Raw genomic sequence first — 21,244 nt, forward strand, 5'->3', positions numbered from 1 at the left:
AGTGTTCTGGAATACTCATTTTTCGCAATGTTATCCATAATTTGTCAAGATCCACACAGTCAAATGCTTCTGAATAGTAAATAAAATACAAATAAACATCTTTCTGGTATTTTCTGCATTTAGTCAAAACCCATTTGATGTCAGCAATGATACCCCTCCATTCCAAGTCTTCTCTTGAATCTAGTTTGACTTTCTGACAGTTCACTGTTAATGTACTGTTGCAACTGTTTTTGAATTATCTTTAGAAAAATTTTACTTATATGTGGTATTAATAATATTGTTCAATGATTTCTATGTCTTTGCCAATAAATTTCAAAGATAGCTACCTAGCCCAATGGTTTGAAAAGAACCATATTTTTTCCTATTCCAAGGAAAGGACCCAATGGACTATGGAAAAAGAGGTTTCAATTATTACTAAAATTTCTAATCAAGTTGTTTTTCATTTACCTTTATTTTTACTACTATAAACTAGCAGTAAATGTAAATTACAAATATAAAAAAGGATCAACTTAATCTAAATGGCTAATGGTGATGAACATTTTTCTTTTCTTCTTTTTTTTGGTAAATTTTTTATTGTGAGTTGAGTGATAGTTTACATGGGAGAACATCAGTTTTATACTCATCCTATCGTATTTCATTTCACTGCAATGATTACATTGCATGTATCATCCCTCCATGGATCATCATTCAACAGTATTTGCTCCTATTCCTTCTGCTTTGTTTTGTTTGGTTGGTTTTTTTGATGTACACAAAAACACTCAGGAATATATAATCATTTAAACAACCAAAAGGCACATTCTGCAAGTCTGCCTCCTGGCCGCCAGCACACAGCCTTTCTCTCTCCATAAGTCTAGAGTCTTCAACTGCTCTATCTCTCCATATCATCATCTCTGCCTCCATCTCTGGTGTGTCGCTGCTTCTCTGGATAGGGTCCCACATTCTGCGCATGCACTTCTCCCTTGATGGCCCCAGGGTCCTCTGTTCCTGGACTTTAAGATTAACTACTCCCCCCTTTTTGCTACAAAACTTCTACCTTCACAGTTGTGACAGTCGCAATTAATCATAATAACAATTACTAACTATTGAATCACAAGAATCTTATCCCCATCTCCTTTCACCAGACCCATCTAGTCAAGATTAAAACTACTCAGTGGGGAGTCTACTTTCCTCCACATACTCTGAAACTAACCTCTCTCATGAAAACTTGTAAATCAGTCACTTCGTGCCTTTAGGTAACCAATGTCTAAGATGCCCATCTCTATCAACCCTATATACAGAGGGGAAAGGATTGATCCTTGATGTGAAGACTGCTTCCCTCTCAGTGGTATTTTAAGCTACTACATCCATTAAGTATAGGTCAAGTTCATCAAATTGTAGCAATGTACGCTTATTTCTTTTATCAAAATATTTTTATCTTCCTCTAGTAGAGTTCTGATCATCAAGCCATTGAAACTAGGTCAAATGGGTACTATCTGCAAGTTTGGGGGTTCTTGTGTGTCTCCCCTCACTTCGGATCAGCTGGACGCTTTTACTCTCAACTGTAAACATCGGTGACTATGTCCTTGTCCATGGGAATGACCATTTTTCTTAATACGCTGCTATTGTTACGTGCTGTTGAGTTGATTCCAAATATACAGTTAATAAAATATTCAGTGGTGCAAAAAAATTGGTTTGATTTTTTAATTAGAGTCCTATATAATGATGACTACTTCTGTACAATGATAGAAGCTATAAACAAAGTTATTAGGCACATGATCAAAATGGCACAGAAATTATCTGCAATGTATAAAACTTAACAAGTAATTGTTGTTGTCAAGTCGGTTCTGACCCACAGCAACTCTGAACAGGGTTTCCAAGGAAGAGCTGGTGGATATGAACTGCCAATCTTGTAGTTCAAAGTCCAGTGCTGATCCAACAGAGCTACACCAGGAGTCCAATAAGTAATTGTTATTGTTGTTAAATGCTATCCAGTTGGTTCTTACTACAGTTTCCAAGGAGCACCTGGTGGATTTTTACTGCCAACCTTGTGATTAAGTGCTGATCCTACAGCATCATGCCAGTAGTCCAACGAGTAATCAGTAAGTAGAATATACCAGGAAGTTTAGAAATCAGTTCAAAAAAGAAAGCAATCTCATAAAAAATTAGGCAATGAATATGATCAATATAAAAGTCAACAATCACTAAAAGCTAATAAGCATATGAACATTCACGTTAACTGGTGGCAAAATTATAACAAAAAGATATCATGTGCTTATCAAAAATTAGGAATGTGGATAATGACAGAGTATTTGAGGATGTGGGAAATGTAGAAATACTCATGCATTCTGCTAAACTGCAAATCAGTATAACTGTTCTGTATAGCAATCTCACACAATTTTATCAAGTCTCCACATACCGTATAGAGTCCTGGTGTGACACTATAGGATAATGCAAGGTTGATTTGAACTGCAAGGTTAGTGGTTCAAATTCACCAGCGGTTCAAACTCACTCCTTGAAAGTCCTATACAGGATGACCATGATTCAGAACTGACACAATGACACTTAACAGCAACAACATACATACCCTATGAACTAGCAATTCTATTTTGGGAATACAGGCAGACCCTGGGTTACTAATGTCTGATACCTCCTATTTATACAACTCCTACTTGTCTTGACCAATGAAACAAACAAAAACAGGTCAAAATTTTAGTTTGGAAGATTTGGCACAGTATACGACACGGGCCTGAAATGGAAGAGGTATAGCAAAGCCTTTCTGGAGACTGATGAGTGATAATCAAGCTGAAGTACTGCAGGGAGAACACATTCAAAGCAGTGTGGTTGGCCATCATCTTTGAGTGAGGGATTGCCATGCGGGGTAGCACTATTTTGTACAGTGTCAAAACCCAAAAGCAAGAGGTTTGGTTGCAGGTGCCATTCTTTTTCAAGAGGGAGATGACGTTTCTAGCACAGTTTCTATTCTAAATTTCCCCAGTTCTATCTACCTTTCTGGTTCACTGCAACTTTAAAAATTCAGGTTGGTTTTGATGACACTTTCTTGGCCGTGACTGAACCTGGCAGAATTGATTCGAAGCCCTTACAAGTTCCTTAATACACATTTAGGAAGCTAGGGACTGCCTACATGCACGCTCTTAAGTAAATGCTGTAAGTTCCTTAAGAGAACAAGTATAAGGATTTTTCACTGCAGTTTGAGATAGCGGAAAGTTGCTCCTGGTGTTGACTGCCATGCAGTCAGCTCTGATTCACAGTGACCTAATGTATTAACAGAATGAAATGTTTCCAGGTCCTGTGTTGGTATGTTTGAGTGCATTGTTGCAATCAGTGTGTCAATCCATCTCATTGACAGCTGCCCTCATTTTACTGACCCTCTAACTTTACCAAGTAAGTCCTTTTCTAGTGAATGGTTCTTTCTGATGCTGTGTTTAAAGAGTTCAAGTCAAAGTCTCAACTACACTTTCTTCTAAGGAACATTTTGGTTGCATTTCTTTTAAGATTGTTTGTTTAATCTTTTGGCAGTCCATAGTCTATCCAAGATTCTTTTCCATTATCACAGTTTGAGTGCATTGATTCTTCTGTCTTCCTTTTTCAGTTTCCAATTTTTGCATGCATATGAAGTAATTGAAAAGACCATGACTTGGGTAAGGTGTACCTCAGACATCAAAGTAACATCTTTGCTTTTTAAACTGTAAAGAAATCTTTTGCAGTAGATTTGCCCTACACAATAGGCTGAATTCTTGACTGTTGTTACCATGGACAATAACTAGTAACTGTTCATCCACACAGAATGAAATCTTTGACAACTTTATTTTTTCTCCCATTTAGCATGATGTTGTTTATCACTCCACAGTTACGGGGATTTCTGTTTTCTTCATATTCAGGTGTAATCCATACTAAAGACTGTAGTCTTTGGCCTTCTTCAGTAATTGCTTCAAATCATCTTCATTTTAGACAACCAAAGTTCTCTCACCTGCATGTTACAGACTGCTAATAAGTCTTCCTCCGATCCTGTTGCCACATTCTTCTTCATATAGTCTGGATTTCTTGACTGAATAAGTAATGTGAAAGCATACAACACTGCCACATGCCTTTTCCAATTTTGATCACATAGTAGCCCTTTGTTCTGTTCAAACAACTGCCTTTGATCCATGTACAGGTTCTTCTGCTTGAGCACAATTAAAATCTGATTCTTCAAAATGTTATTCATAATTTCTTATCCCCATAGTCAAATGCCTTTGCGCAGTCTAATAAAACAAAGGTAAATACCTTTCTGGCTAAGATCTTGACAATTATGCCTTATTCTGCATCCTCTTCTGAACTAGCCTGAAATTGTGGCAGGTCTCTGGTGATGTACAGCTTTTTAAAATTACCTTCAGCAGAATTTTGCCAGGATGGGATACTAATGATTATTAAACTGCTGTTAGGTACCATCCAGTCTGTTCTGACTCATTGTGATCCTATGCACAACAGAACGAAACACAGCCCAGTCCTGTGCCATCCTCTTAGTTATTGTCATGTTTAAGCCTATTGTTGCTGCCACTGTGTTAACCCATCTTGTTGTGGGACTTCCTCTTTTTCCCTCATCCTCCACTTTACCAAGTATGTCTTTTTCCAAGGATAGGACCCTCCTGATAACATGTCAGAAGTATAAGACACGAAATCTCACCATCCTACTTCTAAGGTGCAATCTGATTGTACTTCTGCCAAGACAGATTTGTTTGTTCTTCTGGCAGTCCATGGTACTTTTAATATTCTTCTCCAACACCATAATTCAAATGCATCACTCTTTTCTTATTCATTGTCCAATTTTCACATGCATATAAGGCAACAGAAAATACCATCGCTTGGGTCAGGTGCACCTGTCCTCAAACTGATACCTTTGCTCTTGAACACTTGAAAGAGGGCTTTTACAACAGACTTGCTTAATGCAAAATGCATCATTTGATTTCTTGACTGCTGCTTCCATGAGTGTTGATTGTGGACCCAAGCAAAATGAAGTCTTCGATAACTTCAATCTTTTGTCTGTTTTCCATAATGCTATTTATTAGTCCAGTTGCAAGGATTTTCCTTTTCTTAGAATTGAAGTGCAATCCATACGAAAGGCTGTAATCTTTGGTCTTCATCAGTAAGTATCTTAAGTCCTCTTTGCTTCCATAAGAAGACTGTATAATCTGCATATCACAGTTTGTTAGTAAGTCTTCCTCCAGATACTAATGTTGTTGTTAAATGCCATCGAGTCAGTTGCAACTCATAGAGAACCTGTATAGGGTTTCCACGGTCAGCTGGTGGGTTTGAACTGCTGATCTTGTGGTTCACAGTCCAGTGCTGATCCTACAGTGCCACACCAATAAAAAATTTATTTCCAAAAATTTCTACAGTTCATTTGACAGCCTTTCTTTTGAATGAATGTGAACATGGAACTCTTCAACTGCCTAGCAGTGTTGTATCCGTTTGTCAAAAACATCCCACTTGGTAATCTGGCCATTCCTCAAGTCTTATTTTTGTGCAGTGTTGTCAATGCAGTAGATCTTAATCATGTGCTGCCTCCTGAAATGGCTGAACACCAACGAATAATTTTTAGTACAGTGTTTCTGTGTATTTCTTGCATCTTCTTTAGATAGTTTCTTTGACATTCCTATTTTACCCATAGATTCCTTCAGTATTCCAACTCAAGGCTTGAATTTTTGCTTCAGTTCTTTGGGCTTTGATAAATGCAGACTGTGTTCCATTTTGTTTTTCTAACTCTAGCTTTCCACATTTCAACATACTTTACCTTATCTTCTTGAGCTACCTTATCTTCTGTTCAGCTATTTCACTTCATCATTTTATTTTTAATAATCTTTTATTTTCTTCATATATGATGTCTTTGATGTTTTCTACAGTTCTTCTGGTTTTCTGGTGTCTATGAGTCTACCACAGGAAGATGTTATGTAAAGATACATTACTAAGCTTTATGCAGCAGCTAGAAGTGGTTGATTAGTGATACAGATTGTAATATGGGTGAAAGGGGCAAGGTAGAAACAAAAAAACAGAAAAGGTAAAGAAATTATAAAAATGGGAAAAAGGCATATCAAAATCCTTTTACCTCTGAGACATGAAAGGACTTCAAAAAGTTTGTGGAAAAATATATTTAAACGATGGGAATTTTTCCATGAACTTTTTGAAGCCCCTCATATTGTACTATATCATAACATTCCTGAAATGTATTATGCTACATTAGAAATCAGGTTAATGAACACTCATTTTACTTTTTAATACATTGCAGAAGTTTTAATAAACGTCACAAATGTACTCACTTTAGCTCCAACGCTGCAACTGCCAGTGCTCCCAGTGCTCCCAGTTGCAACACCTGTAAATCTAGCTTCCAATAATTCTTGCCTTCTGGGATCCAGACTATGAAGCTCATCCATTGCACCTATTTAGAAGGGAGGGGGAAGTATATATATATATATATATGTATAAACATATCTGTGTGCATATACACGTGTATATTTATATATGCATACATAAACAATATATTTTTTGTGTGTAGTGTGTGTGGTTAGTTAATAAAAGTTTATGCATGAATGCTAAAGATGAAATTAAGAATTTTTTCAGATTTTTCAGACATATAAGATTTATATGTCTAGGTGTCCATTTAAAAGAACATCTTATTTCTCTAAAACAGTGGATTTCCAACCCTTTTGATAGCAAACCCACAGTGAAAAAAATATTTTCCTTCAAACTCAGTACATACATACATAATTTTAGTTTCACAAGTACTTAACCTTACTGTATGCAGTACACTCTAGTATTTTATAGTCTATTCTAGACCATCTGAAAAACAAAAATAAATCCATTAGTTGTGAGTCATCAAATTGAACTCATGAGCTATAAATGGACCAAGGTCCACTGTCTGAACAACGCTGCTCTCCTAGAATAATCTTTTTCTAGAATTACATAGAATTCTGGTACTATGTGACATACTACATAATTGTTCTGTTTATGTATACTTTATCTGAATATATTTTAAGCTGGAAAGAATGTACTGTTCTCGCATCTCTACAGATTTCTTACAAAGTTGATAACTTTAAGCTTCCAAAAGGTAGACAGAATATAATATACACATGAGGGAGCTATAAAAAGTTCATATAAAACTTCCATTATCTTTTAATTACATTTTCCCCAAAAAATTTATAAGTCCCTTTGTACATAAAATAGATCATTAAGCTAATAATTGTTTTTCAACAATCATCTTGATTTTTTTTTTAATTAAAAAAATTAGGGTCCACATGTAGTTGTTATCATAAAGACTAAAGCACCACAAATTCTTACATAGATCCAATTAAATTCTTAAGTCTATGAATTTCATGCTGACAAAAAATTCTAAATGACATATATGAGTAGTTCTCAAAGGGACAGGGAGGATGTTATCCAGAATACAGAACCCTCTGGAGGATATTTTCAAATTACATTAGCTCTTCCTACACACCTCGACGATATTCCTCTCCCAGAGGCTAAGAACTACTTCTACAGACCTTATATTTATATTATATGCCTTTTCTTTTGCTGAAAGTGATTAAGGAAGATTTAAATAAATGGAGGACTCCTGGTGTGGTGCTGTAGGATCAGCACTAGACTGGGAATCACAAGGTCGTCAATTAAAACCCACCAGCTTTTCCTCAGAAACTCTATAGAGGGTCGCTATGAGTCTAAACTTATTTGACAGCACTTAGCAACAACAATAATAAAATAAATGAAAAGCTGTTTCATGCTCATGGGTTACAAGACTTAATATTGTTAAGATGTCAATACTACCCAAAGTGATCTATAGATTCAAACCAATCCTACTAAAAATTCCAACAGCCTTCTTTACACAATCAAAAAAACCAATCCTCAACTTTATACGGAATGGTAAGAGGCCTTGAAAAGCTAAAACAATGTTAAAAGAGATGACCAAAGAAGACTCACACTTCCTGATTTTAGAACATACAATAAATAGCTACAGTAATCCAAACACTATGGTCCTGGTTAGCAACAGACACAAAGAACAATAGAACAGAACTCAAAGTCCAAAAATAAACCCACACACCTATAGTCAAATGAATTTTGACAGAAGTCTAGTCATTGGGGAAATAAATAAAAACCAAAAAATCAACTATCATCAAGTCAATTTCAACTCACAGAGACCCTGTAGGACAGAGTAGAAATACCCATAGAATTTCCAAGGCAATAATCTCTATGGAAGCAAACTGCCAAATCTTTCTCCCACAGAGTGACTGCTGGGTTCAAACCACTGGTCTTTCAGGTAGCAACTGAGTGCTTAACCACTGTACCACTAGGGCTCTTTCAACACATGGTGCTAGAAAATTCAATTTCCACATGCAGAAAAATGAAAAAAAGGATCTTTGCCTCAGACCACATACAATAACAAATTCAAAATTAATTAAGAGCCTAATTGTGCAAACTAAAACTATAAAATTTTTAGAGAAAATCAGGGGCAACACTCTGAGGCTTAACTTTCAACAATGGATTATCTAATATAGTAACAAAAGTACAAACAGCAAAAGACAAAATAAATTAATAGGACCACATAAAATTAAAACTTTTGTTCATCAAGAGACTTTATTTGCAATGAGCCATTGTTGTGATTGTGTGGAGTCATGGTGTGGTACCATAGGATAAGGACTTTCAACCTCAAGGTCAGTTTGAACTGCAAGGTCGGCAGTTCAAACTTACCAGCCACTCTTCGAAAACCCTATATAGAATTGCTATGAGTCAGAACAGACTCAAGGACACTTAACAACACTTTCGAGATGACTCATTTTATACCCATCTTAGAGTTCCAAGTTTTCCGAAATAACCCTGTTAACAATCACAACTGAATCATATACTCATATCAGCATTTTCTCCCAACTTCTGACTCCATCAAGGGAAAATGTTATTTGGTGGGAGTTACAAAGACATGGCTAGAAAAGACATTAATTTATTGCAGTGAACACCTGGATAAAGTTAAAGGACATCATGTGGAATCAAACAAGTCAGTGACAAATGGACAAATACTGTATGAGACCACAATTATAAAAAGTCAGGGAAGGACTTTTACACAAAAGAAGAGGAAGGGAGAGTAAATTACCAATACAAGGTAGACAACAAAGAGTGAAGTCAGCAAAAAACAATAAGACAAAGGAAGACAATGGAGGGAGTATAAGAGTTAAAGGTAACAGTTACATATATATATATACTATTATATATACTATCATGAAGTAACAGTAATCTAGAGATGGATGCATAGACATACACAAGCTAAACAGGTGTGGAAAAGAGAATGGGACTATACTCATGAATACATATAGATTTCACAGAGGGTATAACTACATATGCATGCAATTATGCTACAAATTTATCTGCAAATATGAGAGTATGTTGGTATAGTTGTTAGCATCACACCAAGACTACATAATAAAGCATGTTGTTGTGAAACATCATCAAGTCAGTTTTGACTCATAGTGACCCTGTATAAAGTTTCCAAGGAGTAGCTGGTGTATTTAAACTGCTGGCCTTGTGATTTACAGTCCTGAAGCATCACACCAGTAGTCCAGAATGAACTATGTTGTTGTTGTTAGGTGCCATCGAGTCAGTACCAACTCATAGAGACCCTATGCACAACAGAATGAAACACTGCCCGATCCTAGGCCAACCTCACAATCGTTGCCACACTCGAGCCTACTGATGCTGCCACTTTGCCAATCCGTCTCGCTAGGGGTCTTCCTAATGAAGCATGTTGTTGTTATGTGCCGTGGAGTCGGTTCCCACTCATGGTGACCCTGAACAGGGTTTCTGAGGCTGTAAATCTTTATGGGAGCAGAAAGCCGCATGTTTCTCCAAGGGAACAGCTGGTACTTTCAAACTGCTGACCTTGAGGTTGGCAGCCTGACTCATAAAATTACAGAAACTTATAGGCATGATCAAATACTTTGAGGGTGTAAATCCTGTGCCTGGGGGTTCAAGACTATCGTTTCAGGGGGCAGCAAGATCAACTGGCACAACATAATCCATAGTGGTTTACATTCTGCATTGCTGAGTAGCAACTGGAGTCTTAAAAGCTCATCAGTGGTCATCTAAGGAGCAATTATTGGTCTCTTCTCATCCTGATAAATGGAGAAGAGATTGGGGTTGTCAAAGACTTCATTTTGCTCGGATCCACTATCAACACTCATGGCAGCAGCAGTCAAGCAATCAAACGACATATTACCTTAGGCAAATCTGCTGCACAAGATTTTTTTAAAGTGTTCAAGAGCAAAGATGTCAGTTTGAGGACTAAGATGTGCCTGACCAAGATCTAGCACATTCAATAGCTTCATATGTATGTGAAAGTTGGACAGTGGATAAGGAAGACCATAGAAGAGTTGATGTATTTAATTTATGATGTTGGATAAGAATATTAAAAGTATCATGGAGTGTTAGAGAAACAAACAAATCTGTGTTGTAAGAAGTACAACCAGAATGCTCCTTGGAAGCCAGGATGGCAAGACTTTGTCTCTCATGCTTTGGACATATTATCCAGAGCGCGAAGTCCCTGAAGAAGGACATCATGCTAGGTAAAGTGGAAGGTCAGAGGAAAAGAGGAAGACCTCCAATAAGACGAGCTGGCACAGCAACAGCAGCAAGAGCTCAAGCTTAACGATTGTGAGGATGGCTCATGATTGTGCAGTGTTTTGCTCTGTTATGCATAAGGTTGCTATGAGTTGGAACTCACTGAATAGCACCTAACAACAACCACCACCACCACATCTGGAGCAAAGAAAAGAAGAAAATCAAAGACTCATGAAAGCAACAACTCCAATAAACTAATGGAACATGCAAACATCAATCTCTACAACCCTGAGACCAGAACTACTCTGAAAGGGATCACATTAGAAGATCCTGGATACAAAGGCAGAAAAATATGGGATGAAACTCAAAATCATTAAAAATAAAAAAAGGCCAGCCTTAAAAACTGGATAGACTGTTGGAACCTTCAAGACTACAGCTTTTAGTCATCCTCAAGACCTGGAACTGACCTCAGTTCCATGGCTCAATTTTCAGTTAAACAGCAGACGTATCTATAGGGGAAGGGTATACATCCCTTAGAGCAATCAACCATTTGGGATCAAATGGGCAGCATTTTCTTTCAACAAACTGATACAGCATTGGCAGCACTTACTCATCTATGCCAAGATTTGGAAAGAAACTACCTAACCAACTGACTGGAACAGATCCATATGTGTGCTCATTCCAAAGAGTTGACCTACTGGAATTTGGAATCACTGGAAAGTAACATTAATATCTCATGCAAGTAAAATTTTGCTAAAGATATTTAAAAATGGCTGCAAACTTACATTGACAGAGAACTGCCAGAGGTTCAAGTTAGAATCAGATGAGGATGTGAAACGAAGGATTTCATTGCTAACATCAGATGAATCTTGGCTGAAAATAGAGAACACCAGAAAGCTATTTGCCTTTGTTTTATTGATGATGCAAAGTGTTTCAATTGTGTGGATCATGACAAACTATGGACAATATTATGGAGAATGAGTATTCACTAACACTTAATTGTGCTCATGAGAAACCTGTATACAAACCAAGAGTCAGTTGTACAAACAGAACAAGGGAATAAAGAATGATTTAAAATTAAGAAAGATGTGAGCCAGGGTTACATTCTTTCACTATACTTATTCAATCTGTATGCTGAGCAAATAATCAAAGAAACTGAATTATATGAAGAAAAATATGGCATCAGGTTTGAAGGAAGACTCATTAACAACCTGCAATATGCAGATTATACAACTTTGCTTGCTGAAAGTGAAGAGGACATAAAATACCTACTAATGAAGATCAAAGACCACAGCCTTTGGTATGGATTGCACCACAATGTAAAGAAAACAAATATCCTCACCATTGCACTAAGAAAGAACATCAAGATAAATGGAGAAAATATTGAAGTTATCAAAGACTTCATTTTGCTCAGATCAATTATCAACACTAATGAAAACAGCAGTCAAGAAATCAAACAACGTATTGCATTAAGCAAATCTGCTACACAAAATATCTTTAAAGTATTCAGGAGCAAAGTTGTCAGTTTGAGGACTAAGGTGCACTTGACCCAAGGCAAGGTATTTTCAGTAACCTCATGTGCATGTGAAAGTTGGACAGTGAATAAGGAAGACCGCAGAAGAATTGATGCTTTTGAGTTACAGTTTTGGAGGAGAATATTTAAAGTACCATGGACTGCCAAAAGAACAAACCAATCTGTGCAGGAAGAAGTACTGCTAGAAAGCTCCTTGAAAGCCAGGATGACCAGACTTTGTCTCTCATACTTTGAACATATTATTAGGAACATATCCACTCCCTGGAGAAGGATATCATGTTTGGTAAAGTGGAGGCTTATAGAAAACTAGGAAGACCCCTACTAGATGGATTGGCACAGTGACAGCAACAATATACTCAAATGTAGCAATAATTGTGAGGTTGGTGCAGGACTGGGCAGTGTTTCATTCTGTTATGCATAGGGTCTCTATGAGTCGGTACTGACTTGATGGCATCCACCACCAACAATTGTGTAAATCATTCAGTAAATACAATTTCAACTTGAAAATGTAACATTAAAGCTTATAAGAAAATCACAAAAAAAAAAAAAAAAAAAAAAAGGGCAGCATTTGCCCAAGGACCAAGTTCAGAAGGGTTACAAATGGAGGAATGAAAACAGGAAACATAGGAAGGGTGTGGGACAAATTATGTCTCATAGAAATTGAAGTCAGTGGCATGAGACAAAATGTGTATGAATTATTGAATAAAGAAATTATTTGTTCTGCAAACTGTAATCCAATTTACAGTTAAAAATTAGAAAAGAAAAAAAAACTTTACAAAAAATTGAAAAGACAAGATACTGACTAGCTGAATGTTTTCAGAAACCAAGTATGTGACAAGAATCTAAAAACCTAAATACCATGGTAAATCAAAAAGTTATGCTACTAGGGTTCCAGTTCACACATGCACAGATTTATTCCAAACAAAACATGATTAAACATGTCTCTGCAATCAGTAGATGGCTGCAGTCAAGATCTCTCAGTAATACACTCTTAGTCTCATTTGGGATGTTTCTAAAAAAGGTCCAATCAAAACAGTGGCTTCGGAAAGATTAGCTGGGCCAGTTAATTCAAGGCACAGAGGTCACCTCAGAAGGTTTTTTGCCATTTCAAATTTTTGACAACTATTTCTTAACAGACTTTCTTGAAGGACACACGATGACCTCGGGAACTTATCTGAAATAAGTTTTCAGAAGACTGAAAACTGCACTGGTGAGAAGAGTGCCAGGAAACTTACGCCGAAAAACTTTCTGCCGTGACAACAATGCATCTGCTCATTCTTCTAACGTAACAAGTGCTATCCTATAAAAGTTACACTGAGAAACCTTATTCCATCCACCCTACAGCCCTGGTCTTGTACCTTTAGACGTCTTTTAGTTCCCAAACTCAAAGAACACTGAAAAGAAACATGAATTGAGTCCTTCTAAGATACCAAGCCTGACATTTAAAGTTGCATAAAATGAAGAATGCAGAATTCATCAGGGAAAGGTTACAGAGGTGGTAACGGCACCTTCAGAAGTACACAGACCTAGACAGAAGACATGTTGAGAAACAATAGCTTCACATTTTGTTATTTTTGTTTAATAAAAGTATGTGGTTTTGTAACAATACTTTTGACTTACCCTTGTATAACAAGATAAAATTTTTACAAACTTTATACTGACAAAATTAAAAACATAATTGTTGTTATTGTTAAGTGCAGTCAAATCACTTCTGACTCATAGCGTCGCTGTATAGGGTTTCCCAGTAGCAGCTGGTAAATTTGAACCACCAACCTTACAGTTCAAATGGACCTAATGGTTCAGTGTTTATCCTATAGCGCCACACTTGTTGTTGTTGTTGTTGTTGTTGTTGTTAAGTGCCAATGAGTCGGTTCCGACCCATAGCGACCCTGCACAGGCTGTAAATCTTTACGGGAGCAGAAAGCCTCATCTTTCTCCCGTGGAGCAGCTGGCAGTTTTGAACTGCGGACCTTAAGGTTCGCAGTCTGATTCGTAACCACTACGCTACCTAGCGCCACACTAGGACTCAAAAAAAAAGTAATAACTGAGTACAATTTTTAGAAATATAGATCCTGTAGTGGCGCTGTAGGATAAGCACTGTACTTATGCTAACTGCAAGGTTGGCAATTCAAATCCACCACCCACTTCTCAGAAACCACATACAGGTGGCTTTGAGTTGGAACCGACTCTAAGGCACTTAATAACAAGAACAATGGAATTCTTTGGAGGGGGACAAAATTACATTTAAATGGGGTTTCATATCATCAAATTTTATCTGAACCACTCTCCTTGAACTCCCTATACAAAGTTGCTATGAGTCAGAACAACAACAATCATCAGAACGGATTGAAATGTTCATCTGTTAATGCTGATATATGAGACTTTATGTATTTCATCTTTGAAAATATCTTTTCAGATATAGTCATTGCCAAATACTGATATCAATTCATAAACATATTCTAATTAGGCATATTTATTGCTTGGAAAGCAGTTATAGAATTCTATTACATCCTTCTCTTGATATTTGCCTTGTAGTATGTCATTACATTACAGATTAAACACTTTCAATTCAAGGTTACATGGAAGTTCCTCAACTGCACAGTCTAATGGATTTTGAAATATATGAGATACTATACTTTTATTAATGTCTGAAAAACTATGCTAAGACTATAGTTAGAGTATAGAAAATAGATCCATGCATATCTGTGTGGGAATGAATAATCTCACTTCTTTGGCAACATGAAATATTTATAGAACAGTTTCATATTACTTGTGACTCTAACACTAGTTGTCATGGTGTGGCACTGTAGGATAAGCACTGGACCACAAGGTCAGTCTGAACTGCAAGGTTAATGGCTTAAATTCGGGAGCCACTCTCTGGAAACCAACTCAACGACACTTACCAACAACAAAGTTTCACATATAAGCATGGTTCTGCCTCGTAATTTCAAATTGAATTCATTAAGAAACATCAAATCTACCAAAAAAAGTTAACTTCCAAGCCATCCACACAAATGTTACACTGAGCCCATTGCCGCCGCCCTGTGCCAATCCATCTCATTGGGGATCTTCCTCTTTTTTTGCTAACCCTCCAGTTTACCAAGGACGATGTCCTTTTCCTCCTGGTAATATGCCCAAAGTATGAGAGGCAAAGTCTGAGCTTCCTGGATTCTAAAGAGCATTCTGGCTATATTCTTCCAAGACATATTTGCTTGTTCTTCTGGCAGTCCATGGGTTCTTCTCCAATATCATACTGAAGTGTACCAATTATTCTCTGGTCTCCCTTAGTCACTGTCCAATATTCACATGCATATGAGGTAACTGAAAATACCAGAGTCTGGATGAGGCATACCTTAGTTCCCAAAGTGATTATCTTTGCTCTTTAACACTTTAAAGGGGTCTTTTGCAGATTTGCCTAATGCAATACTTCATTTGGTTTCTGGACTGCTTCTTCCACAAGTGTTGATTGTGAATCCAAATAAAATGAAGTCTTTAACAACGTCAATCTATTCTCCATTTATCATGAGGTTATTATAGGTCCAGTTGTGAGGATTTTTGTTTTCTCTACACAAATAGAGGTGCAATCCTTACTGAAGACTTCAGTCTTGGCCCTTCATCAGTAAATAGTTTAAGTCCTCTTAATTCCAGCAAGCAAGGTTGCATTATCTGTATACTGTAGGTTGTTAATGAGTTTTCCTCCAACCTTGATGCCATGTTTCTATTCATATAATCCAGTTTCTCAAATTATTTACTCAGGAGGCAGATTCAGCAAATATGGTGAATGGATACAACCCTGGCGCACACCCTTCCTGATTTTAAACCAGTCAGTTACCTATGTTCTATTCTAATGACTGCCCTAAATTTAAAAAAAAAAAAAAATTGTAAAAAAAACTTTATCACTGCTAAGCAAGTCAGAACTGTCAGCTTCGAGTTCTAATAAAAATTCATGCAGCCGATGATAGTTAAATCCATGACAGTGAGTGAAGGTCACCATGATAGTATGGATTCAGTAACATGATTCAAATATTTTCTGAAAAATATGTACTGATGAATAACCATACAGTACACAATAAACATACAATGAGTAAGTAGCCTTTGAACATCTACATTTTTACAAGCCTTTAAAATTTGTCCAAGTCTAACTTTTTATACCATACATATTTGTACCACCATTGATTATAACATATCTTACTAGATACTATTTCATATTATCCTTAGTGTTTTTTCAACTTTGAAAACATTATCACTTCTTGTTGGTTCACACAGACTATTCATGAAAGCTAATTTTTCAGTCACTTCAAACTTGGCATTAACGTCAAAAAAACAACAACAACAAAAAAACACAAACTGAGTAGGATCAGTATCACCTGCTGACTCAAGAGCCAAGGAAAACCACTCAAGGTAATCTGCCTTTGTTTTTTAAAAATTGATTATAGATATTGCTTCCACTGTCCAACTCTTAAAATCAACTGCTCTGGTAGTGTAGTGGTTACGAGTTGGGATGCTAACCTCAAGGTTAGCAATTAAAAAGTACCAGCGGTTCCGTGGGAGAAAGATGAGGCTTTCTGCTCCTGTAAAGATTTACAGCCTCGAAAATCCTATGCAGGGTCACTATCAGTCAGAACCAACTCAATAGCACATAACCACCACCACCACCACATTTCTTTGGCTGCTTCAATCCCACATGATTTAATGAAATCACCATTAGTAACTGGCTTTCTTTGCTTGGTTAACACATAAACTATTCAAATCTTATTTTGATAGCCTCATTTTTATTTTTATGAAGAAATTAAGTTCTAATAAAATATTCAATTTTGAATTATCTATTTTTCTGTTGCTTTTCTAAATGTTGTAAATATTGTAATGAGTGCTTAGTCTATAATGTCAACATACACTGCATTTTCTTATTCTAGCAAAGCTGTAAGTTATTATCTAATTTTTCTGTTGCTTTCCCAAAAGTTCTAAATATTGTGATGAGTGCTTAGACCATAATATCAACATACATTGCATTCTCTTATTCCAGTTAGTGTCATTGCATAATAAGCACATTTTTCTATGTAATTCAATAAGAAAATAATCCAAACTCCACCATGCCTTAAAAACATCCTGTTCAAAATTCACTTTGTTTTTTGATATGATGGATATACACTAATAATGACAAAATTAAAATAAAATGCTGCAGACTGGCAATTCACATGACATTCAAGATACTGTCAAGTTATAATCACAGAACTGAAATTTGTAATGAACCTAAGTAGTAATATTAAGTGGTAAGAATGTTATATATAGTCTTTGTCATCACAGCATGAAAGCAGCTGTGTTTAAATACAATTTTATTTACGTACACTGAAATTTAAATTTCACATATCACAAAATTATTCCGTCTCTTGATTTTAACCATGTAAAATAAAAACATTTGAAATTTCATAGACCATGCAAAAATAGTTTGCCGACACCTGTTCTAGGGGGCATGTTTCAAAGATTTCAATTTTAGGAAATCAAACTGTCATTTCTAACATATCAAAAAATTAAGTCCTCAATTATAAGTGATATTTTCTGTAGGAAAAGTACAATAAGTGTTTAAAGTTTTCATAGACAAATTATAAATTTCTTACTGTTAATACTATATCACTAATAAGGAATATCTCATCTGCTAATCACGCTGCTATGATACTATTCTTGCTGAACTGTTCTCCCAAACTTAACTATAAACTCAAAGCTTCACATAAATATTTTACAAGGGATGTCACTACCTGAATTACAGTCAATCATGTAATTCTAGACTACAAACAAAGATTTTAAGAAAGCAAGAACATAATAGTTTGAATCATTAGAGCAATTTTCATGCCCCCTTGTAATAAACATCTCTCCATCCCAAGTTGGCAAAGTCAAAAGGATGCACCTCTTTGGATATTTTATTAGTTCTGGTAAAGGAGCTCTGGTAGAGTAGTGGTTACGAATTGGGCTGCGAACCTTAAGGTCAGCGGTTCGAAATGACCAGCCGCTCCACGGGAGAAAGATGAGGCTTTCTACTCCCGTAAAGATTTACACCCTCGGAAACCCTGTACAGGGTCACTATGGGTTGGAATCGACTCGATGGCACTTAACAACAACAACAACAACATCACTTTACAGTTAATATCACTTTTGTAAAAAACAGTTTTTCAGTATATCAATCTTCACCTTCCTTGACCAACAGTCACAACATATAGAAAGCATGTTTTCAAATGGTTAATAAACCAAAACCCCATAAAATTACTAAAAACACCTCTTACATCTTCTTTCAATGATCTTAGATATTGATATTTAGAACTTATTTGTATATATGTAGAGTTTTCCCCAATAGAAAATATCATTCTGTGAGAAAAAAATGTTTCTCACTAACTCATCCTTCCCCCACTGATTTGAAATAACTCTCGCCTCTGTAAGCATGAGTCTCTTTCTGTATTTTATTGTTTCATGGAACTATTTGAGTCATGTGTATCTGTCCATCTATTTACACACGCTGTACATGTATACACAAATCCCAAATATTTAATCAATAATGACTAAGACGAGTAAAAAGCAGAGAATTATGCACCAGAATCAAGTCTGTATGTTCAAGCTTACAAGCATGTGGCAAAGCCAAGACAGCTCTAATCTACAATTACTCTTAATCAGAGTAATACTGTAGCTTATCTTTAAACTACTGGTCATTTAAAACCCGTTTGGTATGACCCTTACAGCAAAGAATTCAGATATAATGAGACCAAATTATTCATATAAGGAAATACAGCATACACCAGAGGTAAAGCACACAGATTTCTGGTTTATGCTTTTCTGTACTGTCATGACTTTGAGAATGAGTAAAATAATTACCATCTTATGCCTATTTCACATCAATTCCAACTCAGAGCGACCCTAACAAGACAGAGTAAGAGCTGCAGCACAGGGTTGCAAAGGTTCTGATCTTCATGAAAACAGACTGGAATAACTGGTGGGTTCAGTCAACCTTTGGATTAGGAGTCAAGTGCTTAACACTGCACTATCAGTTCACCTCTTTATTCTTAGCAAAGAATAAAGTATGACAGCTAATCAACATGGATAACAGTTGTTTGAGTTTGGGGAAATTCCTTAACCTCTCCATGTTTTCAACTTCCTATCAATGAAGATGATAATTTAAAAAAAACACATACCTTAAAGAGGTGCTGTTAGACAGTAAATTTATATGAAGAGTTCATAACTAAATTTGTCACTTACAAAGCATTCAGTATGAACATAAATGTATGTTAAGTGTTCAGTAAACGTTAGTATATATAATTCCAGCTTTCTCCCTAGCATTATAAATTCCTGTACATAGAATGCCATATACTTCGATGCCTAATTTCTTTATGTTGATGTAGTGGCAATATAATTACTCAAGTTCTTCTTCCTCTAGTCTCATGCTTATAAATAATTTGCTTTTAAAAAAAAAAAAATCAATCTTTCTGTATGTGGTATATATATACATTGTACACCTACCTCAGCTATCAACTATCTCATTATTCACATTTACGACAACAGTAAACATTAACAACACACACTGGTCGGTGATGAATGTCAAGGTGGAGGTTGTGATGGTTAAGCTTTATGTGTCAATTTGGCTGGATCATATCAATGGGTTTTTTTGGTTTTTTTTGACATTTAGGTAATGATATAATTTGGCAGTTAAGAAATAATGTAGTCTGGTTGGCAAGCAGTGTGAAGAGGCCTGGGGACTCTTGGGCCCAGAGACAGTGGTGTGGCCACGGAGGACTCGAGAGGAGAGTGGAGCTGATGGGAAGAGAGGACATATGCACAGGAGCACCCACACTTGCAGATGATACCCACGTGACCTGGACCGGATGACTGGATGATTGGAGCTCAACCAGGAGAGGAAAGAAGAGGGGGGGGGGAAAAAAAAGAGTGAGCTGATACAGTCTGATGAACTTCACCTATACCTATGGAGCAGCAACTCAAAAGAGGGATCAAATCCTCACAGCAAGAAACATTCACACACACACACACACACAGAGTGGATGGAGAAGGGCAGCTTAGACATTGGATACTCAAATGGGGAGTGGGGGACTACAAAGGCAAGAAGTGACTGACTTACAAGCTTTCAAGAGGGAACCTGGTGCTAGGGAGCATGGCAGAAGGCAGAATCTCCAGTAGGTACTATTCAATCTGTATGGGTGGAGCTGATGAAAGGAGATACAGATGGGTAACTCATGATACTGTAGTGAATAATGTTTATCAGGATGGATTATGAGGGTTGGAAATGCAAAGGTAGAAGTTTTGAAACAAGGAAGGGAGTGATTAATTCTCCAGGATAGGAGCAGAGACCTCTGGGACCATCAACGGAGAAGAGCCGAGAGTGGGACCCTACCCAGAGAAACAGAGATGCCTGAGATGAAGACAGAGATGATGACGTGGAGTGATGAAACAACTGGGGACTTTGGACCCAGAGAGGGAAAGGGACTGTGGGCCGAAAACTGAGGGGAGAAGGGGGAAGTGTAGGGAGCAGGTTTCTGGGATATACCCTTTGGGTGGTTGAGGATACATGGAGGGGATTGGAACCATGGCAGTGAGATGATATACGATAGAATGAATGTAAAACTAAAGTTCCCCCATGTAAACTATCATATAATTCACAATAAAACATTAAAAAAAAGAAAGAATGTAGTCATCCTCCATTTTCATATAATAACCTGGTCTTTGGAAGCTAACCAGGTCAAGAAGTGAAAAGTGGCTGTATCCACAGATGTGGTGTAGCACAGTGGGATAATGCACTAGACAGAAAGGTCAGTTTGAACCACAAGGTCAGCAGTTCAAAGTCACTAGCTGCTCCTTGGAAACCCTGTATGGGTTTGCTATGAGTTGGAACAGACTGGAAAACACTTAACAAAAGGGTTTCCGAGGCTTTAAATCTTTTGCAGGAGCAGAAAGCTTCATCTTTAGTGTGCTCGAACTGTCGATCCTGTGGTTTACAGTTCAGTGATTATCCTATGGAGCCACCAAGCTCATACAGACAGGGATATATATATATATATGTATATATATATGGAGCTCTGGTAGCGTAGTGGTTACGAATCGGGCTGCGAACCTTAAGGTCAGCGGTTCGAAACTACCAGCTGCTCT

General features: G+C 36.8%; 1 protein-coding gene across 1 annotated transcript in view; it reads right to left on the reverse strand.

Annotated features, from left to right (window-relative positions):
* The window catches only part of TLK1 (tousled-like kinase 1), a 174,194-nt gene that overhangs the window by 116,862 nt on the left and 36,088 nt on the right, over positions 1–21,244 (reverse strand). Inside the window, exon 2 of the mRNA XM_006866616.1 lies at positions 6,294–6,412. Within this exon, the coding sequence (XP_006866678.1) occupies positions 6,294–6,412 (119 nt within the window). The remainder of the gene's footprint in view (positions 1–6,293; positions 6,413–21,244) is intronic.

This window comes from Chrysochloris asiatica, unplaced genomic scaffold (assembly GCF_000296735.1).
Source record: "Chrysochloris asiatica unplaced genomic scaffold, ChrAsi1.0 scaffold00094, whole genome shotgun sequence".
In the NCBI taxonomy this organism is placed as follows: Eukaryota; Metazoa; Chordata; class Mammalia; order Afrosoricida; family Chrysochloridae; genus Chrysochloris; species Chrysochloris asiatica.